Here is a 25,011-nt window from a genome sequence, read left to right as displayed (position 1 = left end):
TCTCATAATTCCATATGCTTCTATGAAGTTGCCTCTCTCAGTCTCTGATACTCTAGCAATAATAACCCAAATTTGTCCAACTTCTTCTTAAAGTTTATGTCAGGTTCTTTTCCAGAGGTTTCACACGAGATGCAAATAGCACACCAACTTCTGCAAACAGTTGAAGTTTATTAAAGCTTGTACAAGCTAGGTGACCCCCCCCCTTTGACCCTCTTCACAGGCGTGTGAAGTTGAATCAAAGGTGAGGCCCTGAACAAAGACAACACATCCCATTTATACAGGTCAGTTGGCCAAACCTGTGATGCTTTGGCCGCTCCCCCACTGTCACATGGCACTCAAGACAAGCCCCAGTCACATGTTACCCCAGGTACAGGCTCATCCTCTGAAATAATGCAAATTGCTAATGCCCTAATTCTGGGAAATCATCATGCAGATCATTTCCTGACTCAGAATTTCCTCAAGACAATGCAGGTGCAACATACCTCTGGCCAGAAAGCATTTCTGAATGGAAGAGATTAAATGATAGTTTAACTTGACAATAGCAGGTGAGTAATAGCAAATGACTGTCTAAATGAACTATAAATTATAACAGATAGTTATCCACATTCATGATTGTTATCCCCATCCAAATACAGCGCAGTTTAACCCTTTAATATTATACTATTGTCCAGAGAGATATTCCCATTTAATCTTTTAGTGTTACACCAATACATTCCAGTCCAGGCAAAACCCTGGTAAACCTCTTGCACCCTCCCCTAAACCTCCTTCCTATAGTATGGCAATCACAACAGTTTTAAATGGATGCCATGTCTTTCTTCTAAAGTATTCCAATTGTGGTCATACCATGATTTATGAATTTGAATTAGCTCACCATTTTAACATAACCCAACACCTGATGACTGAAGAGGACAAATTTGCATTCAATTGCAAGTTGAATGCTGGGGCTTGGGACTAAGCAAAAAGAGTCAGTGCAGGCATATCAGGCCACATGGCCTCCTTCCATATTGTAACGTTCTACAATTCTATATAGAAAGGTGTAGAGAACTTTTGGACTGTGACTCACACTTAATCATCAACATGAGGCAACTGGTGAAAAGTCAAAGCCGAATGCTCCTGATTAGAGAGCTGAGAATTAATTCTCTTCTGAGTAAATGTCTGTTCTGCACTGCCTTTTCATTTTACATGTAATGGAAGTGCTTTGTCCCTTATTGTTAATAAAGCTTCCTAAACCCTGTCAGGGTACCTTGAACACACTTCATAGAATCCCTACAGTGTGTGGAAAGAGGCCATTCAAGCCATTGAGTATGCACAGACTCTCCAAAGAATATCCCACCGAAATCCAACCCCGGTAATCCTGCACTTACCATGGCTAATCCCCCTAACTTGCATATCCCTGGACACGAATGGGCAATTTAGCATGGCCAATCCACCTAACCTGCACATCTTTGGACTGGTGGGGAAGAAACCACAGCACCCAGCAGAAACTCACAGATACAGGGAGAACATGCAAGCTCCACAGTCACCCAAGGTGGAATCAAACCTGGATTCCTGGTGCTGTGAGGCAGCCATGCTAACCACTGAGCCACTCTGCCACCATGGTCAGGAGAAATTAGGCAGTCTTCTTAGAATGATTGTGCTGATCAATAGCCAAGTGATGTGATTTTGTTTACCTATAATCACCTCTTCTGAGCATTTATTTAAATACAAATTTACTTCAGTCTCCTCTCCTAAATAGAAATCAATATGGAGTTGTGAACTTTGACCCAACTTCTTTTTTGTTGGGGGCCCACTGATGGATAGGAGTACTAGTTGTCTTATTTGTGATAAATCAGAGGACATGCAAAAGAGACAGTAGGTCAGTCAGCCCGACTCGTCTGTTTTACCATTCAATAAGACCATGGCTGATCTGGTTTTAACCTCAAATCTAGATTCCTACATATCCCAATATCTTTCATTCCTTTGGTAACCAAGAATCTACCTCTGCTTTTTCAACATTTAAATATTTTGCATTCACTGCCTCTGGAGTACTGGAATTCCAAAGACTCTCAACTCTCTGAAAGAAAAAAAAAATTTCCTCAGCGCTATCTTAATTGGGCACAACCTCATTTTTAATGTAGTTCTAGTTTCTCCCTCAGAAGAAGAAACATCCTTTCTACATCCGTCAAGGCAAGTCACCTCTGACTCTTTTAAACTCAAGAGGATATTAGGCGTAGACTGTTAACTTTTCCTCATTCTGGGAATCTGCCCATTCCAGGAATTAGTCTAGTAAACCTTCTAAATTAACTTCCAACACATTGACACCCTTCCATTAGTTGACCAGTGCTGTACATATTACAGGTCATTCTGCTATCAACTCTAATTTAGACAGTGTTAATTGGCTATAACTCTATTGATGAATTGTGGACATTGATTGGATAATGCCAACTTTCTACTGAACAGGTATAGCAATTTTCTATTAGCAATCTTTCAGTGCAATTTTCTTTAGCGTGAGGTTGCAGAAGAATACAACTGTCACACTATAGCAGAACAACCTGTACTCTAGATACACAGTCTCACCAACGTCTTGTGTAACTGAAACATAACCTCCCTACTCTTGCATTCAATCCCCCTCACAGTAAAACATAACATCCTTTTAGCTTTCCTGAATACTTGCTGTATCTGTACATTAAAACTTCCATAGCTCATGTACACCCACACTTCTCTGCATCTAACTATTTAGATAAATGCCTGTTTAAAAATTCTTTCTACCATAACGGACAATTGCACACTTTCCCACACGATATGCCATCTGTCAGATCTTTGCCACTCACTTATCTGTATCCCTTTGTAGGTTTCTTACATTCTCGACACAACGGACTTTCCTTCCTTTGTATTATCAGCAAACTTAGCCACTGTATCTTCAGTTCCCCCTCCCCCATGTAAACAGTGCTCCACTCCACGCATTGGCTGCCCATCCTTCTAGGCTATGGTTTGGAAGATGGAAAATTGGAAAATTTTCTGATTCAATATGTGGATGTACCTACTAGAGAAAGTGCAAAACTGGACCTGATCAGGTATACCCTAGAACTCTGTGGGAAGCTAGGGAAGTGATTGATGGGCCTCTTGCTGAGATATTTGTATCATGAATAGTCACAGGTGAGGTGCTGGAAGACTGGAGGTTGACTAATGTGGTGCCACTGTTTAAGAAGGGTTGTAAGGACAAGCCAGGGAACTACAGACCAGAGAGCCTGACGTTGGTAGTGGGCAAATTGTTGGAGGGAATCCTGAGGGACAGGATGTACATGTATTTGGAAAGGCAAGGACTGATTAGGGATAGTCAACATGGCTTTGTGCATGGGAAGTCATGTCTCACAAACTGGATTGAGATTTTCGAAATAACAAAGAATTGATGAAGGCAGAACTGTAGACGTGAGCTATGTGGACTTCAGTAAGGCATTCGACAAGGTTCCCCATGGGAGACTCGTTAGCAAGGTTAGGTCTCATGGGAGAACAAACCATTTGGACACAGAACTGGCTCAAAAAAGGTAGAAGACAGAGGGTGGTGGTGGAGGGTTGTTTTTCAGACTGGAGGCCTGCGAACAGTGGAGTGCCACAGGGATGGGTGCTGGGCCCTCTACTTTTTGTCATTTACATAAAGGATTTGGATGAGAGCATAAGAGGTACAGTTAGCAAGTTTGCAGATATTACCAAAATTGGAGGTATGGTTGACAGCAAAGAAGGTTACCTCTGATTACAACAGGATCTGGACCAGATGGGCCAATAGACTGAGAAGTGGCAGATGGAGTTTAATTCAGATAAATGCGAGGTGCTGCATTTTGGGAAAGCAAATCTTAGCAGGACTTATACACTTAATGGTACGATCCTAGGGAGTGTTGCTGAACAAAGACCTTGGCGTGCAGGTTCATAGCTCCTTGAAAGTGGAGTCGCAGGTAGATAGGATAGTGAAGAAGGCGTTGGTATGCTTTCCTTTATTGGTCAGATTATTGAGTACAGGAGTTGGGAGGTCATGTTGCGGCTGTACAGGTCATTGGTTAGGCCACTGTTGGGATAGTGCGTGCAATTATGGTCTCCTTCTTATCAGAAGGATGTTGTGAAACTTGAAAGGGTTCAGAAAAGATTTAGAAGGATGTTGCCAGGGTTGGAGGATTTGAGCTATAGGGAGAGGCTGAATAAGCTGGGGCTGTTTTCCGTGGAATGTTGGAGGCGGAGGAGTGACCTTACAGAGGTTTATAAAATTATGAGGGGCATGGATAGGATAAATAGACAAAATTTTTTCCCTGGGATCAGGGAGTCCAGAACTAGAGGGCACAGGTTGAGGGTGAGAGGGGAAAGATGTAAAAGAGACCCAAGGGGCAACGTTTTCACACAGAGTGGTACATGTATGGAATAGAACATAGAACATAGAACAATACAGCACAGAACAGGCCCTTCGGCCCACGATGTTGTGCCGAACTTCTATCCTAGATTAAGCACCCATCCATGTACCTATCCAAATGCCGCTTAAAGGTCGCCAATGAATCTGACTCTACCACTCCCTCGGGCAGCGCATTCCATGCCCCCACCACTCTCTGGGTAAAGAACCCACCCCTGACATCTCCCCTATACCTTCCACCCTTCACCTTAAATTTATGTCCCCTTGTAACACTCTGTTGTACCCGGGGAAAAAGTTTCTGACTGTCTACTCTATCTATTCCTCTGATCATCTTATAAACCTCGATCAAGTCACCCCTCATCCTTCGCCGTTGCAACGAGAAAAGGCCGAGAACTCTCAACCTATCCTCGGTACTGCAATTTCCTCTCTTGCTTCCCACATAATCCTAGGATATATCCCGTCAGGCCCGGGGGACTTGTCTATCCTCAAGTTGTTCAAAATGTCCAACACATCTTCCTTCCTAACAGGTATCTCTTCTAGCTTATCAGTCCGTTTCACACTCTCCTCTTCAACAATACGGTCCCTCTCGTTCGTAAATACTGAAGAGAAGTACTTGTTCAAGACCTCTCCTATCTCTTCCGACTCAATACACAGTCTCCCACCACTGTCCTTGATCGGACCTACCCTCGTTCTCGTCATGAGCTGCCAGAGGATGTGGTGGAGGCTGGTACAATTGCAACATTTAAAAAGGCATCTGGATGGGTATATGAATAGGAAGGGTTTGGAGGAAGATGGGCCGGGCGCTGGCAGGTGGGACTAGATTGGATTGGGATATCTGGTCGGTATAGACGGGTTGGACCAAAGGGTCTGTTTTCATACTGTACATCTCTATGTCTCTACGGTTGAGAGCCTTGGTGAGTTTCTGCATTGTGTAGGTTGCATACATTGCTATCACCATTCATTTTTCCATCCCTAAATGCATATTGAAGGCATTAGATGTAGCATCAAAATGACTGCTTTGTCAGAGATGATGATGTCCAGCTTCTTGTCTGATTGGAGCTGCCCATCTAGACATAGGTATTCCATCACACTCCCGACCTTTGCATTGTAGATAGTGGACAGGCATGTTTGGAGGGGGGTGGTGGTCAGGAGGTGCATTACTCACCATATACTTCCCAGCCTCTGACCTGCTCTTATACTTCCTGTATTTCAACAGCCAGTCCCTGTTGGGATTCTGGTCAACGCTAACCTCAGGCTGTCAACACTTGGTGGTAACAGCTTTCACATTTGACCAAAGTTCCTCCTGAAACAAGTAAACCACCTTCCTCTACTAAACTTTAAATAGTATATGAAACTTTGTTCAAATTTTGTATGATTAGATTAGATTAGATTAGATTAGATTATTTACAGTGTGGAAACAGGCCCTTCGGCCCAACAAGTCCACACCGCCCAGCCGAAGCGCAACCCACCCATACCCCTACATCTACCCCTTACCTAACACTATGGGCAATTTAGCATGGCCAATTCACCTGGCCTGCACATCTTTGTGACTGTGGGAGGAAACCGGAGCACCCGGAGGAAACCCACGCAGACACGGGGAGAACGTGCAAACTCCACACAGTCAGTCGCCTGAGGCGGGAATTGAACCCGGGTCTCAGGCGCTGTGAGGCAACAGTGCTAACCACTGTGCCACCGTGCCGCCCACTGAACCACTGATGAACCACTGAAGAAGCAAGAGATGATACTGTTTCTCATCTGTAACTTTTCAATGACAACTCATCACTCGCAATCTACATACTTAACTGTGGTGTGGCCTAGCATTAATGAAACCACTTTGAACAAAAATGTTTTAACCATCCCCAGTTGGCCACAGAGGGATTCACACCAAGAAAAAACAAACAAACTGCAGAAAAATGCCAACTAGTTTATAAAAACTTCCTTTTCTTGATTCGGTTGTGGATTTCAAGACCCACATATTTTTGCCCATCCTCAAGGTGCAACTAATAAAAAGGGAAAAGAAGCACCCTAAAAAGTTTGCTGAAGAAGGCGTGCTCATCTCAAAATATGAACTGTCTTTTCACAGAAGCTGCCAGACCTGCTGAGCATTTCCAGTTTCCATTCCCCACAACACAAACAGATTATGGTTCAGTGAGTGAAGGAAAACCTCTGGTATTTTACCTTGAAGGCATTGATCATGCGCAGTGTTGCCAGGATATTCAACCAAGGCCTGACCTCACTCCATACATCAAGGTCACTTTTCAATGCTAGAGGGTATGTACATTCATAAGCAGGAGCCTGTCCTCTGCAAAGAAAAGCAATTTGTCCAGGTATTAGGCCTTTGTTTTGTATGGCAACCACACACTCCTTTGGACTTTCTTCATGAGTCACTCAACCAATCAAGACCTTTTACTCCTGCAGCATAAATTGTTACTCTCTTGGAAATTTGGTAATCTTGCAGTTGTGATGAATCCAAGTCAAAGCTTCAATAGCATGTCTCTTTTTTTCCAACAATACTCATCCGTGTACACGACAATATGTAAATGATTTTTGTGCAGTGCTAACTGCGATTGTTGTTAACTAAACACTTTCAGGGAGAAGAGCATAATGGGCCAGGTTGCAAAGAGGAGCTTGGTGACTAATCCTACAGCACTCCCTCAAAACCCTAAATGGCCTGCAATTGAAGCAGTGAAGATGGATTTTCTTCAAAGACAGCGGAATAGGCCTCAGGTAAGAAATTCCTGATGAAGGGCTTTTGCCCAAAGCGTCGATTTTGCTGCTCCTCGGCTGCTGCCTGACCTGCTGTGCTTTTCCAGCACCACACTCTCAACTCAGATCTCCAGCATCTGCAGTCCTCATTTTCTCCCTCCTCAGGTAAAAAAGGCCTGACTGAGAATCCCAATCATCATACAGGAAAATGCAAGTAATATGGTTAGGCAACTAAAATGAACATAATAGCATGCAAGAGAGTGTTTGTGGTTCATGCATTAAGTGATAGTTGAACAGATTTGTAGTGTAGAACACAATAGGTAGTTCTGTCCAACTTGAAATTGAAGTAAAGTTATGGATTTGTAGCAAGCCGTACTGCACATTTTGTCCCACCTCGACAGAACTGAACATAGATAAATACAACACAAATAATTCTCCAGAGGTAGAAAGGAAAGCTGCAAACTGTTCTAGGAACAAAGAGTGCTTACGTCATTCTTAACATATCTTATTAGTCCAACACACAATAGTCTATGCTAATTGACACCACTAAGTTTTAACTGAATTGCATCTGTTTCAAAACGTCATTTAGAATTCAGATCACACACTCCTGCTCTGACAACCTCCCCTATCTGAAGGATGGAAAATGCCAGGAGTTGACCATAGAAACAGAACCCACACTTTGGCCTATCATTCTGCCATTGACAATAGACATTTACAAATGTAGTTAAACTATACTAGATGGCACAAAAGTACAACAAAACCATGTGAATAACATGGGAGAGCTTTTGTATTCATGGCATTGAGAATAACCTATGGACAAAAATACAAAATGGTCGAGATTGAATTCTAAAGCCATTTAGAAATCAGTTTGGTTCAGTTGCTGGCTTGCTCACCTTCGAGGCTGAATTATAGATTCAAACACACTCAGCTGAGATTGCAACTGAGAAACTGCAGTGTTTGCTAAAGTTGCCAAATTGCCAACAAGATATTAAACAAAAGGTCCAAGCTTTTTAAGAAAACTTGATGGCTTCAAGAGATCCCATGGCATGATTTGAAGAACGGGTGATTTCTCCCAGCATGCTGACTAATTCTCGCTCTCAAATCAACATCACCAAATTGGAATTTACTGGTAAACTACTGTGTCAGGATGGATTGTCGCATTTAAGCATTACAAACACGACACTGCCAAAGTAATTCACTCGCTCCAATGAATGCCAAACACATGAGAGGAAATACTCTTATTCTAATTGTACACACTCTCATACAAGTAGGGGGCTGTTCTTTGTTCTCTGTAGTCAATGTGTTATAAGGTCTTTGGGATCCAACATGGGTAAACATCCTGTATATTTGTTGGCCTGATGACCATCGCATTATGGCACTGTGCTCAGTATACAAGCTGGATAAAAAGAGCTGACCAGAAGAAACAGGGAAGGCAGATGAACTCAGGGCATGGTTAGGAACATGGGACTGGGATATCATAGCAATTACAGAAACATGGCTCAGGGATGAGCAGGACTGGCAGCTTAATGTTCCAGGATACAAATGCTACAGGAAGGATAGAAAGGGAGGCAAGAGAGGAGGGGGAGTGGCATTTTTGATCAGGGATTACATTACAGCTGTGCTGAGGGAGGATATTCCTGAAAATACATCCAGAGAAGTTATTTGGGTGGAACTGAGAAATAAGAAAGGGATGATCACCTTATTGGGATTGTATTATAGACAGTCAGAGGGAAATTGAGAAACAAACTTGTAAAGAGATCTCAGCTATCTGCAAGAATAATAGGGGAGTTATGGTAGGGGATTTGACTGGGGCTGCCATAGTGTTAAAGGTTTAGATGGAGAGGAATTTCTTAAGTGTGTAACAAGACAATTTTCTGATTCAGTATGTGGATGTACCTATTAGAGAAAGTGCAAAACTTGACCTACTCTTGGGAAATAAGGCAGGGCAGGTGACTGAGGTGTCAGTGGGGGAGCACTTTGGGGCCAGCGTCCATAATTCTATTCGTTTTAAAATAGTGATGGAAAAAGGATAGACCAGATCTAAAAGGTGAAGTTCTAAATTGGAGAAAAGGCCAATTTTGACGGTATTAGGCAAGAACTTTCAAAAGCTGATTGGAGGCAGATGTTCGCAGGTAAAGGGATGGCTGGAAAATGGGAAGCCTTCAGAAATGAGATAACAAGAATCCAGAAAAAGTATATTCCTGTCAGGGTGAAAGGGAAGGCTGGTAGGTATAGGGAATGCTGGCTGACTAAAGAAATTGAGGGTTTGGTTAAGAAAAAGGAGGAAGCATATGTCAGGTATAGACAGGATAAATAGAGTGAATCCTGAGAAGAGTATAAAGAAAGTAGGAGTATACCTAAGAGGGAAATCAGGAGGGCAAAACGGGGACATGAGATAGCTTTGGCAAATAGAATTAAGGAGAATCCAAAGGGTTTTTACAAATATATTAAGGACAAGAGGGTAACTAGGGAGACAATAGGGCCCCTCAAAGATCAGCAAGGTGGCCTTTGTGTGGAGCCACAAAAAAATGGGGGAGATACTAAATGAATATTTTACATCAGCATTTACTATGGAAAAGGATATGGAAGATATAGACTGTAGGGAAATAGATGGTGACATCTTGCAAAATGTCCAGATTGCAGAGGAGGAAGTGCTGGATGTCTTGAAACGGTTAAAGGTGGATAAATCCCCAGGACCAGATCAGGTGTACCCGAGAACTCTGTGGGAAACTAGAGAAGTGATTGCTGGGTCTCTTGCTGAGATATTTGTATCATCGATAGTCACAGGTGAGGTGCCGGAAGACTGGAGATTGGCAAACGTGGTGCCACTGTTTAAGACAAGCTATAGACCGGTGAGCCTGACCTCGGTGGTGGGCAAGTTGTTGGAGGGAATCCTGACAGACAGGATGTACATGTATTTGGAAAGGCAAGAACTGATTCGGGATAGTCAACATGGTTTTGTACGTGGGAAATCATGTCTCACAAACTTGATTGAGTCTTTTGAAGAAGTAACAAAGAAGATTCAGGGCAGAGCAGTAGATGTGATCTAGATGGATTTCAGTAAGGCGTTCGACAAGGTTCCCCATGGGAGACTGATTAGCAAGGTTAGATCTCATGGAATACAGGGAGATCTAGTCATTTGGATACAGAACTGGCTCAAAAAAGGTAGAAGACAGAGGGTGGTGGTAGTGGAGGGTTGTTTTTCAGACTGGAGGCCTGTGACCAGTAGAGTGCCACAAGGATCGGTGCTGGGTCCTCTACTTTTTGTCATTTACATAAATGATTTGAATGTGAGCATAAGAGGTACAGTTAGTAAGTTTGCAGATGACACCAAAATTGGAGGTGTAGTGGAAAGCGAATAGGGGTACCTCAGATTACAACAGGATCTTGACCAGATGGGCCAATGGGCTGAGAAGTGGCAGATGGAGTTTAATTCAGATAAATGCGAGGTGCTGCATTTTGGGAAAGCAAATCTTATCAGGACTTATACACTTAATGATAAGGTCCTAGGGAGTGTTGCTGAACAAAGAGACCTTGGCGTGCAGGTTCATAGCTCCTTGAAAGTGGAGTCGCAGGTAGATAGGATAGTGAAGAAGGCATTTGGTATGCTTTCCTTTATTGGTCAGAGTATTGAGTACAGGAGTTGGGAAGTCATGTTGCAGCTGTACAGGACATTGGTTAGGCCACTGTTGGAATATTGCATGCAGTTCTTGTCCCCCTCCTGCTGGAAGGATGTTGTGAAACTTAAAAGGGTTCAGAAAAGATTTACAAAGATGTTGCCAGGATTGGAGGATTTGAGCTGTAGGGAGAGACTGAACAGGCTGGGGCTATTTTCCCTGGAGTGTCGGAGGCTGAGGGATAACCTTGTAGAGGTTTACAAAATTATGAGGGGCATGGATAGGATAAATAGACACAGTCTTTTCCCTGGGTTCAGGGAGTCCAGAACTAGAAGGCATAGGTTTAGGGTGAGAGGGGAAAGATATAAAAGAGACCGAAGGGGCATCTTTTTCACACAGAGGAAGTGGTGGAGGTTGGTTCAATTGCAACATTGAAGAGGCATTTGGATGGGTATATAAATAGGAAGGGTTTGGAGGGATATGGGCCAGGTGCTGGCTGGTGGGACTAGATTGGGTTGGGATATCTGGTCGGCATGGACGGGTTGGACTGAAGGGTCTGTTGTTTCCATGCTGTACATCTCTATGACTCTATGTGCCAGCTTTAAGTGTTCCCTCTTCAAAAGTACTTAGCATTAAAACAAAAAATGACTTTCACCTCAACGTATGTGCTGAGCTGGATGTTTGGGTTTGTTATTTGGTGTCTATTGAAAGTCCAGTCAGACTGTATCAAATGGATTAGGGAAATATACAACATTCGTCTTCGTCAAGGACAGAATTTTCTTCTTTGTTGATGCACCCAATCTTGCTCAGTCAGGAACCAACTTTTTGCCTCCTTTTGGAAGTGGCAAAAGAAACCTGCACAGCAGGTTTAGTATGACTGGCTCAAACTGTAACGGGATGAATAAACTTGTTCTGCAACTTTTTGGGCTGAAAGAACCCTTTTCAAAATTATAATCAGAAATCCCCAGTAACGCACCCAGCCTTACAGCACCTAACGTTTATATTGTGTCTGTTACACAGTAATACAAAATGTTGCATATAGTTGTGTTTTCGCTTCTTCATCAGTCCCTTAGAATGGAGGATGACTTTCTTCCATGTCAGTGTTGTGGGTATTGACATGACAAAACAATCCAAAATGTTGTTGAATTCACATTCTGCCATCTGCCATGGTAGGATTCAAACTTTCGTCCCTCGAAGATTACCGAATCTCTGGATTAATGGTCTAGTGATATTATCACTTCCTCAGAACTAAAAATCTGTGGTGAAAGCCAACATTGGGAATTGAACACACAACTGTGGTGTTATTAGCACCTCTTGAGCAAATCAGCCATCAGACAATGCAGGATCTGCAAGGCCTACAGGTAGGGCAAGTCGGGTTTGCTAGTAGCCTTCTTAAAGCATTGCACTGTAGCAACACCCAGGCTGGAGATCAGATTAGATTACTTACACAGTGTGGAAACAGGCCCTTCGGCCCAACAAGTCCACACTGACCCTCTGAAGAGCAACCCACCCAGACCCATTCCCCTATATTTACCCCTTCACCTAACACTATGGGCAATTTAGCATGGCCAATTCACCTAACCTGCACATTTTTTTTGACTGTGGGAGGAAACCGGAGCACCCAGGGGAAACCCATGCAGACACTGGGAGAACGTGCAAACTCCACACAGACAGTTGCTTGATGCGGGAATTGAACCTGGGCCTCTGGCGCTGTGAGGCAGCAGTGCTAACCACTGTGCCACCGTGCTGAGAAATAGTTGTTAGCTTACTGTTGAAGATTTGTACCATGTGTAGAACAGCAAGATGTTTGAGTGCGCAAGAGAGGCAGTGGGAAAATATTAGGCGAGGTGGTACATTGCTTCCAAAAGTCAAATTCCATTCTAATGTACAGCCTTCTATGGAAGAGCACAAACATAATGGCGTACTTTTTCCTTTCTTAAAAAATAATCCCTGTTATCTTTAAGAGTAAAACTCTGATACGGTTTACACTAAAGCTGAAAACAGACTTCATAAAAAATATAATTCTCCATCTGAAAGTAGCTGGACTTCAAATCACTGGAAATTACTTAAGATGATTATACTGGTCAAGTTACTAGCTTGATTGGCATAAACATGTCAATTTCTGAACTAATTTACTTATTTTTGAACATGTTGAAAAATATTTTGAAAAGTTCCAAGAAAATAAAGCACAAATTTGGAAGCCCCACTTGAAACTTGCCTTGCTGACCTCGAGGGTTTCAGGAAAATAGATTTCGCAGCTGACGTTAAAAAGTGACTTATGCATGACAAAATTTACACACAAAATTTCCCCAACCTTTATTATCATTGAATTAGCTGATCTTGTAGTCTAAGGGGCACAAAGTCTGACTGTCTAGCTAATGAGAAATGTGTTACAGGAAGTGATGCAGTGTCACAAGATCTTGCTCTCTCTTGCAGTCTGGTGGCAAGATGAAGCCCCAGTAATACATCTCCTTAAACTAAGTTAATCATTTCCTGACTTCAGCTGGCTCTAAGTGTTCTATAACAGCAGTTGTGAAACCAATGAAAGATCATACCCAGACTACATGGAGGACATTAGCAGAAGCACTACTCCTGGGTCTGGTCAGGCATTGCTTGAAAGATGGTTAAGCTTTAGAAGGACAGGTTTGCCCTTCCTGTAGGAAACCATCCCAACTGCAGGGCCCAGACTGGGAAACTGATGTTGAATAACCACACAGTGTAAGCCAGGTCGTTCCAGCATCATCACTCGTGGGTTCGGAAAGGCCAGAGAAGGGACTCCCCCAGATTCCCTGTTCTAAAAGAAGTGGAGGCCCAGCAAGCAGCTACTATCAAGATAAATAGTATCAGCAGAACAAAGGAAACAAACTGAATCAAGATACAGTGATTGGATGTTAAGAAGCTTGCCTATGTGACGTAAATTGAAAAATGTATTTCTTTGCTGAATAGTGAAAAATTCTCTGCCAAAAGTAGATAATCCATTTAATACGTTCTGTCTCACACGTTGAGAGGCCCATGTGTCATGGCGGTGCCAGGTGAGGCTCAGATTTGCACCTTAAACTCCACTTATTTTTTAAAAAGTAATTGATTTAAATGTATATCTTCACATGCATGCACTTTTAAAGGAAGTGTTACATTAAAATATAGCAGACATTTCCTTAAATATGACAATTTCCACTTTCCCACATTCTATTTGCAAGTCCTGAACTTTACAGCAATCTGCCTGTGAAAAAGGATTTGTCTACAGATAGATCACGATAACTAAAGCAGCAAAAAAATAGTGATGGCTGAGCCCCTTCCCTTTCATCTTCCTCCTGGAAAAGCTCACTTTTTTTGTGAAGTTTGATCAAGTACCAACACTACTCCAATTGCTTTCCAAAACATAGAACATAACAGCGTAGTACAGGGACTTCAGCCCTCGATATTGCGACCTGAGAAATTATCTGATGCCCATCTAACCTACACCATTCCATTATTATTATCATCCATACATATCCATCCAAAACCCTTTTGAAATGCCCTTAACGTCGGCAAGTCTACTACTGTCACAGGCAGGACATTCCATGCCCCTCCTGAGTAAAGAAACTACCCTGATAACTGTCCGAAATCTATCACCCTTCAATTTAAAACCATGCCCCCTCATGTTAGCCTTCACCAGAGGAAAACGGCTTTCACTGTCCACCCTATCTAACCCTCTGATTATCTTACACGTCTCGATTAAGTCACCTCTCAACCCTCTTCTCTCCAACGAAAACAGCCTCAGTTCCCTCAGCCTTTACTTGCAAGACCTTCCTTCCAGACCAGGCAACATTCTAGTAAATCTCCTCTAAACCCTTTCCAAAGCTTTCATATCCTTCCTATAATGTGGTGACCAGAACTGTACCCATTACTCCAGGTGTGGTCTTACCAGTGTCTTGCATGATCTCGTGGCTCTGAAACCCAATTTCTTTACCAAAAACACCAACACACCATATGTCTTCTTAACAACCCTACCAACTTGGGTGGCAACTTCCAGGGATTTATGCACCAGGACGCCGAGATCTCGCTGTTGCTTCCTGCCGAGTCCGTCCAACCTTAGTATAATGTTTACATTGATCTGGGAGTTGGTTAGCTTATTTGGCTGGATAACTACAATGCCCAGAGTGACATCAATATCACTTCAATTCCTCCGACTGATCGGAGGTCATGATGAAGGCCCTGCCTACTCTCAACCTCGCCCAAGGCCTTGTGACGCTTGGATTAAACTCACCAACAATTCTCTCTCTTGAATGAGACAGAGCAGTCTACGACCCTCTGGGATTATGACAACTTGCATTTTCAACACATCGCTCCTGCCTCACCATCACTCATTCACTGGTTTCCCCAGTGTCCAACCCTTCCCTTTGTTGCAGCATTCTGGGCAGTTTTCCACTTTAATACCGGAAGTGTTTTGTAAGTACTTTCACATAATTTCACCAACATCCTCTCCCCACCCCCAGTGCACAAGGCTCCCCCAGTTTGAGGACTGCCACACTAGGATATGGTAGCTTTACAGTTACTTGCACAGCCTTCGGCAAAGTTTTATTCCAGTAATGTCAAAACTTTTAAAACTGCATGCCATACTATGGATATTTCCATTGCATGTCTCATCCATTGATTTCTCAATTTATCCAAAGCATCATTGGCACCACTCTCAGACCTGAGCTCAGGTTTCAGTTCATCTGCTGCTGAAACTATGAGCGAAGCCATTGGTATCTCTGGACCTCATTATTCCAACAAACTTCCATCCAGTCTCCCTTTTAACACTTTAAACTCATCCAAAACCCGTATCCAACTCACACCAAGTCTCATTCATGTATCAATCCTGTGCTCGCTGACTTCTACTGGCTCTCAGCGAAGCAATATGATATTCAATTCTCATCCTCATTTCAAAATCTTCCCATGACTTTGTCCCTCCCTCTCTGGGCCAGTGACTCTGTCATCCTTACAACCTTGTATAGAAGGTGCTAGCTATGAAGAGAGGTTGAGTAGGTTAGGATTGTTTTCATTAGAAAACAAAGGAGATTGAGGGGGGAACCCGATTGAGGTCTACAAAATCCATGAAGGATATAGACAGGGTAGATCGAGATAAGCTGTTTCCCAGGGGGAGGGATTCAATAACAAGAGGTCACGCGTTCAAGGTGAGAGGTGAAAAATTTAAGGGGGACACACGCGGAAAGTATTTTACACAGAGGGTGGTAGGTGCCTGGAAAGTGTTGCCAGCAGAGGTGGTAGAGGCAGGCACAGTAGATTCATTTAAGATGCGTCTGGACGGATGCATGAGTAGGTGAGGAGCAGAGGGATACAGATGCTAAGAAATTGGGCAATAGGTTTAGAGAGTAGATTTGGATAGGCTCAGGCTTGGAGGGCCCAAAAGGCCTGTTCCTGGGCTGTATATTTTCTTTGTTCTTTGTAACGTTCAGATATCTATGCTCCTCCAATTCAGATCTTAAGTAAATTTGTTTTCAATCACTTCATCAGCAACCATGCCCCAAGCTCTGGAATTCCTTCCCTAAATCTCTTTAAAACCTCCTCTGACCACAGTTTCTGTCACCAGCATGAATATTGGTTGCATATGGTTCTGTGTCTAATTTAATTTGATAACACCTTGGGAAGTTTGCCATATTAATGCCGCTCGAGAAGTAGAAGAAGAAGAAGTTGTTATAAAGGAGCTGTACAAATGTAAACTGATATTGTGCTAATTAATATGCCACACTCTTGCTCTACTCAATGATGATTTGACTCTTATTGATATGGAATCATGTCTATATTATATGTGCCATAACCTCTTGTTGACATAACTACCATAGCATGGCTAAGCACTCAAGAAAGGCTGTTAAACTTTCAACTTTACTCCTTTATTTTCCTAGATAATATTAAGGTCATAGTTAATCTGAAAGTCCTGCTTATTTCTTTATTTTTCTACTTGTACTATGAAGCTCTGTAATCCTTAAAACTTTGTGTCCTCTCTTTTACTACTTTGTACCTAAGTTTTTGTACCTGGGAACCTCTTTATCTAAGATAGTATCACATGTGGCAACATTATATACTTTGATTCTTGAGTACAAGTGACAATAAAAGCTAGATCTAAAGTATTGTTTCTTCTTGCGTGCTTTTTCAAATCCTCATTTGAAGAGCAATTTTAAAAATACACAGAGCTCAGGATTTTACTAAGATACATGCAGAAAGAAAAAAATGTCTCTCATTGCACAGTTGCATCCCTTTGTAAATTCTAGGATGACGTGGAAATTCTGATTGAGAATAGTGTTGTCTCCTCCTTGCTTTCAACCAACCATATTAGGCAGCATGAAATCCAACCACAGTAGTTTTACAGAATAAAAACATCAGTGTTTCAAGTCTCCCTTGAATCCAAGGATAATTCTTTGAAAGCAACTCTTCAGTTTAATTAATGACTCCGTGATATCATGTGAAGGAGCAGCAAAGACCCCTCACCTTGAAGCAACACAACCTATTGGAGCAGGTATTGAGCCCAAGACTAAATTCAGTTCAAAACTTTGAAGTTATTTTCTCCCTTCAAATGTGCAATCCAAGTGACAAACAATTACAACTGATTCTGTTCTGATAACCTCTGTATCTATTGCATTTGTTGCTGCAAAGCATCTTTTTACCATCCCAATCTGTTGGCTCAAAAAGCAGCAAATCACAACAGTTGGAAGCTTGGAAATCGAAGGTGGTAAACGTTTGCCATTGACAAGGCATAAATCAGGAGCGTGATAAAAAGTTTTTTGCTTGTTTGGGGTGAATGCACCTTCAATAATCAATAGGCTTGACCAATACAGGACAAAAATCAGCCCAACTGGATTGACACCATATCCACAAACATTCACTCCCTCTACCACCAATGCTCAATAGCAATGTGTACCTTCTAAAAGATGAACTGCAAAAAATTCAAAGCTCCTTAGACAGCAGCTTCTAAACTCAATCACTTCCATCAAGCAGGACAAAGTCAGCAGATACGTGCAAACACCAGCATCCACAATTTCCCCTCCAAGCCTCCTGCCATTTGTATTTGGAAGTGTACTGGTATTCCTTCACTATTGTTGAAGGACAGATTTGCCCTTCCTGTAGGAAACCATCCCAACTGCAGGGCCCAGACTGGGAAACTGATGTTGAATAACCACACAGTGTAAGCCAGGTCGTTCCAGCATCATCACTCGTGGGTTCGGAAAGGCCAGAGAAGGGACTCCCCCAGATTCCCTGTTCTAAAAGAAGTGGAGGCCCAGCAAGCAGCTACTATCAAGATAAATAGTATCAGCAGAACAAAGGAAACAAACTGAATCAAGATACAGTGATTGGATGTTAAGAAGCTTGCCTATGTGACGTAAATTGAAAAATGTATTTCTTTGCTGAATAGTGAAAAATTCTCTGCCAAAAGTAGATAATCCATTTAATATGTTCTGTCTCACACGTTGAGAGGCCCATGTGTCATGGCGGTGCCAGGTGAGGCTCAGATTTGCACCTTAAACTCCACTTATTTTTTAAAAAGTAATTGATTTAAATGTATATCTTCACATGCATGCACTTTTAAAGGAAGTGTTACATTAAAATATAGCAGACATTTCCTTAAATATGACAATTTCCACTTTCCCACATTCTATTTGCAAGTCCTGAACTCTGGAATTACCTCCCTAACGACATTGTGGATCTTCCTACAGGCATGGACTTCAGAAACTCAATGAGGAAGTTCACCACTACCCTTTCAAGGGCAACTAGAGATGGCAATAATGCTGGCCAGCCATGGGGCACCCACATCCGACAGAATTTTTTTTTGTAAAAGGGGACGGAGAGCCACTAAATACGAACACTGATGAAAGCTGCCAATCCTGATGGGCTCTTATCAGTCAAAGCAAATAAAGTGAAAAATGAAATCAGCAGAAATGCTCAAAATATACCTACTCCTTTTCAGAAATTGAAAGTTCCATTTCCAAAATAGGGCTTAAGGTATTTTAAAATAACATAATGGATTTAAATCATCAAGTTTTTTTGCTTTTTTGCTTCTCCCCTAAAATGTTTGTCCATGATACTTTTGCTAACTGCTGCCTCTGAGGGGAAAATCCTGTCACCAAGAACATTTGGTGTTCATAAAATAATTTCCAGGACACATGAATAAAAGTTTCTTACAGCCTAACATGGAAAAAACTATTTAAAGAAAGGCAAAGTAATCACATTTTACAAGTTCTATTCAACGTCAACATTTATCTGTAAGATACCTTTTTAAAAAGTGAACAGTGGGCTTGAAATTCATCTTGAAACGATGATGCAAAATAGGTGTTATTGGAGTGGCTGCCCATGATGTACAACAAAGATTTAATTTAATTGACTACAATCCTGGATGAGTGTGTGAGAATGAGAGAGAGACTAACTCATAAAAACAATTACATAAAAATGATTGATAGTATTGATTACAGAACAGTGGAAGCTTTTACTCATTTAAAATTTTGAAAAGTTATTTCTCCAGAGAATAGATAACTGATATTGCCTGATGATACTTCCATTTATCTGTATTCAAAACTAATTTGACTGCAATAAATTTATGCAGGTTTCCAGAATTTTTAAAAAATAATTTTTAAAAAATCCTACAGCGTGGAAGCAGGCCATCAAATTCACACCAAGCCTCTGAACAGCATCTCACCCAGTCTCACACACACCACCCTATCCTAGTAACCCTGCATTTCCCATGACTAATCTACCTAAATTACACATGTCTGGACACTATGGGCAATTTAGCATGGCCAGTCCACCTAACCTTTTTTAGACTGTGGGAGGAAACAGAGTGTCCAGCGGAAACCCATACAGAAGTGGGGAGAAATCTAAATCTAATAAAATGCAAACTCTGCTTAAACAGACAGTCACCCATGGCTGTAAATAACTCTAGGTCCCTGGCGTTGTGATGCTAGAATGCTAACCATCGAGCCACCCTGCTGCCAAAAATTGCTCTTTGGACAAAAAAAAAAGTGAACATCTAAAAGAGAAGATAGGGAGGCTCCCTGTATGGATGACAACTTAAAACAGTATTTTCATAAGATTTTGTTCATTAAAGTTACAGCAGATGAGTGAAATTCCAGTTATTTGTTGTTGATTAGAAAGTAACAGAGGTTGGGTACAAATGCTTGTAGACACTAAAAATGAGAATATAATAATTTCATCCAGGAATTCAAATAGGTCAATGGCCTCAAAACATCTACTGTTGTGACCTTTCCTAAATATACTACTCTGAAGGGACCTCTGCATTCCTCAAATTCTGGATCTTCAATTTCCACTGGTCCACCATTGGCAGCCATACCATTGGCATTCAATTCCAGAATTTCTTCCCATACCGACTCTCCTCCTTCAAGGTGCTTCTTAAGACACCCTCCTTGGCCAAGCATTTGGTCATCTGTCATAATATCCTGTGGCTGGGTATCAAGCTTTGTCTGAATTACCCTATTGTGAAGTTCCTTGGGTGTATTTCACTATATTTAAAAGTACTTTGTCAATACAAGTTGTTGTTACTAATCCAATGAAGTTCAACATCTTAAAAATTAAAAGGACCAAGCAACAAATACCTTGGAAAAGATATTCCCTCCTCCACACTTCCATCCCACCTGAAGTAATTCTGCAAATGTTTTTAATTGACAGAAAGACTGACTATTTCCAAATATCTGAAAAGTTTACACAAACCATCCACGGTCCTGTTAATGCAGTCAGATAAATGGCTTCTTCCTCTTCATTGCTTGCAGACTTCAAAAAGCCACAAGTAAAAAGAAACCTAAATATTCCTCCAACTGCTGTATTCAGTTTCTCCAAATTTTAGTGCAAGCAGAATGCAAGAACATCTGCTGGCAATACCCTCAGCTCCAAGAATCCACACCCTGACCCAACCAAGTCACGGTGCTCCTTAAGTCCAGTGTCAGGACCTTTGACCAGTTCTACTAAAGCCTTAATACTGTGAAGTACCACTTTCTCTACATCCTCAGTTTTCACAAAATGTTAAAAAAAAGATTTAAAGAAATGAATAGTCCAGTAGGGAGGTGTATATATAATACAATGAGTATTAAATTTATGAATAAAGCCACTAAATGGCAGGTTTTATTGAAGGAAGAAGCATTATAGTCACCATGTACTCCATTACCACCACAAAAAGAGAAATCCACAGAAAATCCTCAATACAACATAAATTGGTTCACCACTCACCATAAATTTTGACCATGTTCGGGCTATTACGTAGGTAACTACCAATTTCAGCTTCTAATTAAATAGCACCTTTCATTTGTTAAGATGTCTTAAAATACTTCCCAGAAGTATAATCAGACTAAACAGATGCCAAACAATATCATAGTTTGGATAATCTGCTCTCAATATATTACAAAGCTCCATAGGTCATATTGCAATAGATTTCAATGTCACATCAGAGACGGTTTTATCCTAACATAAGCAAAGTTACTCGCATCAGGCTAGTGATGAAAGTTAGTTTCACACAGGAGAAAGTGCAAGCCAAAATCAACAGCTGCAATAAACCACACGACAAAAAAAAAATCAAAAACTCCACTCTGGTAGCCTTAGAGTTAAAGGCAAGACTCAAGATTATTTTTAAATATGGATTTTTACAATCAGCTAAACCTCACCTTACTACCTTCTAACTTTCCACTATAATTGGACAAGTATTTAAATAGTGTCTCAGTTTCCCTCCCTCCAACATAATGATTTCACACATGATCTTATTAGCACATCTGTCAAACCATGTTAAAACTGGTCCATGATTAAACCCAGATTTAACAGCCACAACATATACATTTTCCATCTGCAAAAAAAAAAGGGAGCCAATGTCTCCATTTTGCTTTTCAAGGAGAGTGTTTAATTACCTGCAAAGCAACTTGAGTATAAAGCATACTTGATATTCACAAGTAACATTTTGCTGAAAAAATGTTCTAAAATGCTCTTTTAAAAAAAAACACTGCATCATTCTCCAATTCCCCAACAGCAACACCAAGGGCGATCATACAGTACGGAAGCGGTCATTCAGCCCATTGGGTCTGTGTACAGCCAAGGCCGCACTAAATATACACAAGACCCACCTCCAACACTAGGCCCATAGCCTCAAAATGTTATGATACTCAAGAGTTCATCCATGTACATTTTGAAGGTGAGAGGTTTCAACTACCCTCGCGTGTATGAGGTAGTTCTCCTATTTCTAAGTATTCACAGCTAACTTGTTGCTTGTCAACTACAACGTTATTTTGCAGAGTTCATGGCACAGTGACAGGTGCATAACAGATCATCGCAAACATTAATAGTGTATATAAACGTAGATCATTTGTTTCCAATTCTTGCAACAGGAAATATGCCCAAGGATAAAAAATATGCATTCTCAGACTAACATTAAAGAGAAAGGTACATATGGCAGTCAATGAATCACTCTTGATTCAGCCAAACCATCCAAATGTAGAAGGAAATCTCGCAGAACAATAAACAGGCATTTTTCCAGCTGAACAGCACTACACTGATTATTTGCTTGATCTATTTGCTGCACAGGAGCATCACATGCACCTGTTATGCAGTTGTACACTGGAATAGTACATCCTCAGATTCAATAGTGTAACTTTTATGAAATACAAAAAAAACTGCAGCATTACACCAGTTTCTTTGTAAGAAAATGTGTAGTCATCCCAATTTGTGTAAAGAATGACAGCATTCTCTACGAACAGATCATCACATGCCACTGCATACTTAAAATTTTGGTTGTTATACCCAAAGTATAAATCTCACCAAAGTATGGAATCCTGAAGCTTTGCAGTATAGAAAGTGGCCTTTCAAGCCACCACATTACTTGTGAACTCCCTTAAAACATGAGTAATTTACCCACTTTCACAAAGTGAAGATGGTGTTGGTCTCATTTGTCTCATTTGTCTCATTCCAGTCAAACATTCATTTATCTAAAATGTTTCTTTTAAACATAGACATTCGTTTAATTCCTTAAATATAGTTTACAAGACAAAAAAAAAGGATGCACACAATAACACGTCAACATTTCTACCATGTATCCCAATCATGCAAAATTGGCACACGAAGCTGGCTGGTGACCTGCTACTTCCAAACTATGCACTCAAGACATGATTGGAGCCAAAAAAGAATGCAATTTCAAAATAAAACAACTTTCCTTAGTGTTTCATCGCATTTTATTACCTCAAAACACTTCACATAATTAATCTTTTTTGGAGTGCAGATGTTGGAGTGTACTGCAGTGATTTGGTGCCAGCAGATAATGCAATGACTGGCTCATCCATCTGTTTTGTTGGTGGTACAGATTGAAGGAGGGATGTTGGTCAAGCAATTGTAATAAATTTTGTTTTCTTACATGGAATCTTTCAAGGCTACCTTGACTGAATATCAACTTAAAAACAGCCCCTCTGAAATGCTTTGCTCTATTTGTGCACTCGAGTAACAGCCAGAATCATGTCTGGTTGTAGCTCCCCAACCCACAACCCTCCTACCCAAATGCCACCAACTGATCCGCCCTGTGAAAAGGTCTCTATCTAGTGTTGGTGGTTCTGCTTTTATTCCCAGATTTATTTTACACTGTCTAGTATTTCAGTAAAATAGTAGAGAGGAAGAGACACATTGGGAGAAATTGAAATAATTGAACCTCTGCTTCACAATTCCATTAATCTTGGCGTTTCTGTTCCAACATACAACATCACCAGAAATCCCACACTCATTAACTCAGGCCTGCTTTTCTGATATCCTCCACTGAACCTGCTGGTCTGAATCAGCCGAGCAGTAGATTTTTTTGGGCTCCACATGAAGTGGTGTTTTCCTGCCAATTACAATTTGCAAACGTTGAACCATGTATAGCCCAATACAAACTGAGGTTTTCTCATGAAGAATAAATAGGTAAAGGGAATACGTAGAAGCTAAAGACGTGTCAAGTTTCTTAATCCTCTGACGTCTAACGTTAATTTTTTTCTAAAAACGACTGACAAGACAAGCTCCATCCCTTGATGTTGGGTCTGTGGTGCAAAACCTACCAAGTGTTTCATGGTTACGTGTAAAAAAAAACAACGCTTGGTTATCAAATGAAAAAAAAATCAATGCGCAGTTACCACGTCGGTTTTTTTTTTAAAAACGATCTATGAATAAACAGAAGTAAGAAGAGGGTTGCAGCAGCTCTGGGCAACACGGTGATGCAGCAACTGGGGCGGCCCAACTTGGAACGTGGAACTAGCTCGGCACGCGGAAATGATTGACGTTGGACATGCGGCGAATCAGAGCGGCGGCTGTGACCCAATAGACCAATTGTAAGCCGCAAGGGGAAGTAGGGGCGGGGCTTGTCACCCTTCCCTCAGGTTCGGGTTCTCGTCAGTTTCAGTCCAATTCACAAAAAGACAATTGAAATGGCAACATGACATTCCAGTCTGAATCGAAACCAACATATTCGAATGTTCAGACAGATACATTGTATGCGCAAGGTTCTAATTTTTTACCACACGCGTGTAGCAACAATGGACTCCAGGTTCATAAATACAGAAGCATTTATTTTTTATACATAAAAGAGGATCAATTAGTGTCCTTACCGTAGATCATTGCCAACCCAGTCTCGTGGAGAAACCGAAAGCGCCGGTGTTTGAAGAGCCAGATGGTGAGGATGGTGAGTGTCAGGAGCAGGATGAAGAGCAGCAGATTAGCGCTGTCTTGCCGGTGGCTTTCTTCCGCCTCTTTCTCCGTAGCGATCTCCTCCATGGCGCTGTCCGCCCGGCACGGCCGAGCCCACACGCTTAGCAACCAAACGAGGGCGAACACAGGTTTCTTCACGGCACAGGCCGGAGCCCCCCATCCTCGGCGGCGGCCGCTACTTCTGCTTGCAATCTCCATCGCCGCCGGAGCTCGTCCTGTTTGTATGTGTCTGTATAACCTCTCGCGAATCGAGCACTTGTCAATACTGCGTAGATCGAAGGGAAGGGGCGGGACTCTCCGATATGCACTCCGCCTCGTACTTAAAGGCACAATGCTTTTCCTCTTGCTCATGTTAACTAAAGCTCTTCATGTTTATTTTTGCCGCACGAATACCATCACGCTGTCCATAACGCGATTTCAAATAAGTGTCTTAGCTAATATTTTTCGCTCAATCAACATTGCAAGAAAAATTGCTCATTATCACATGATTATTTGCGGGAGCTTACTGTGCACAAACTGGCTGACGCGTTTCCTTCACTACAACAACAGTGAGCAACATTCACAAAGTACCTCCGACTGTAGTATGCTCGGGTCAATCTCGACGACGTGAAAGGTGCTACGCAAGTTTTG

General features: G+C 41.6%; 1 protein-coding gene across 2 annotated transcripts in view; it reads right to left on the bottom strand.

Annotated features, from left to right (window-relative positions):
- The window catches only part of slc9a7 (solute carrier family 9 member 7), a 147,443-nt gene extending 122,696 nt beyond the window's left edge, over window positions 1–24,747 (bottom strand). For both annotated transcript variants that reach the window (XM_072576958.1, XM_072576959.1), the window contains exon 1: window positions 24,282–24,747. In XM_072576958.1, the coding sequence (XP_072433059.1) occupies window positions 24,282–24,732 (451 nt within the window). In that variant the 5' untranslated portion in view covers window positions 24,733–24,747. The remainder of the gene's footprint in view (window positions 1–24,281) is intronic.
- Window positions 24,748–25,011: the final 264 nt, after the last annotated feature.

The sequence above is a fragment of the Chiloscyllium punctatum genome, chromosome 9 (assembly GCF_047496795.1).
Source record: "Chiloscyllium punctatum isolate Juve2018m chromosome 9, sChiPun1.3, whole genome shotgun sequence".
Lineage (NCBI taxonomy): Eukaryota > Metazoa > Chordata > Chondrichthyes > Orectolobiformes > Hemiscylliidae > Chiloscyllium > Chiloscyllium punctatum.
Note: the sequence above shows the minus strand (reverse complement) of the source record. Positions and strands in the feature narration are given on the sequence as shown.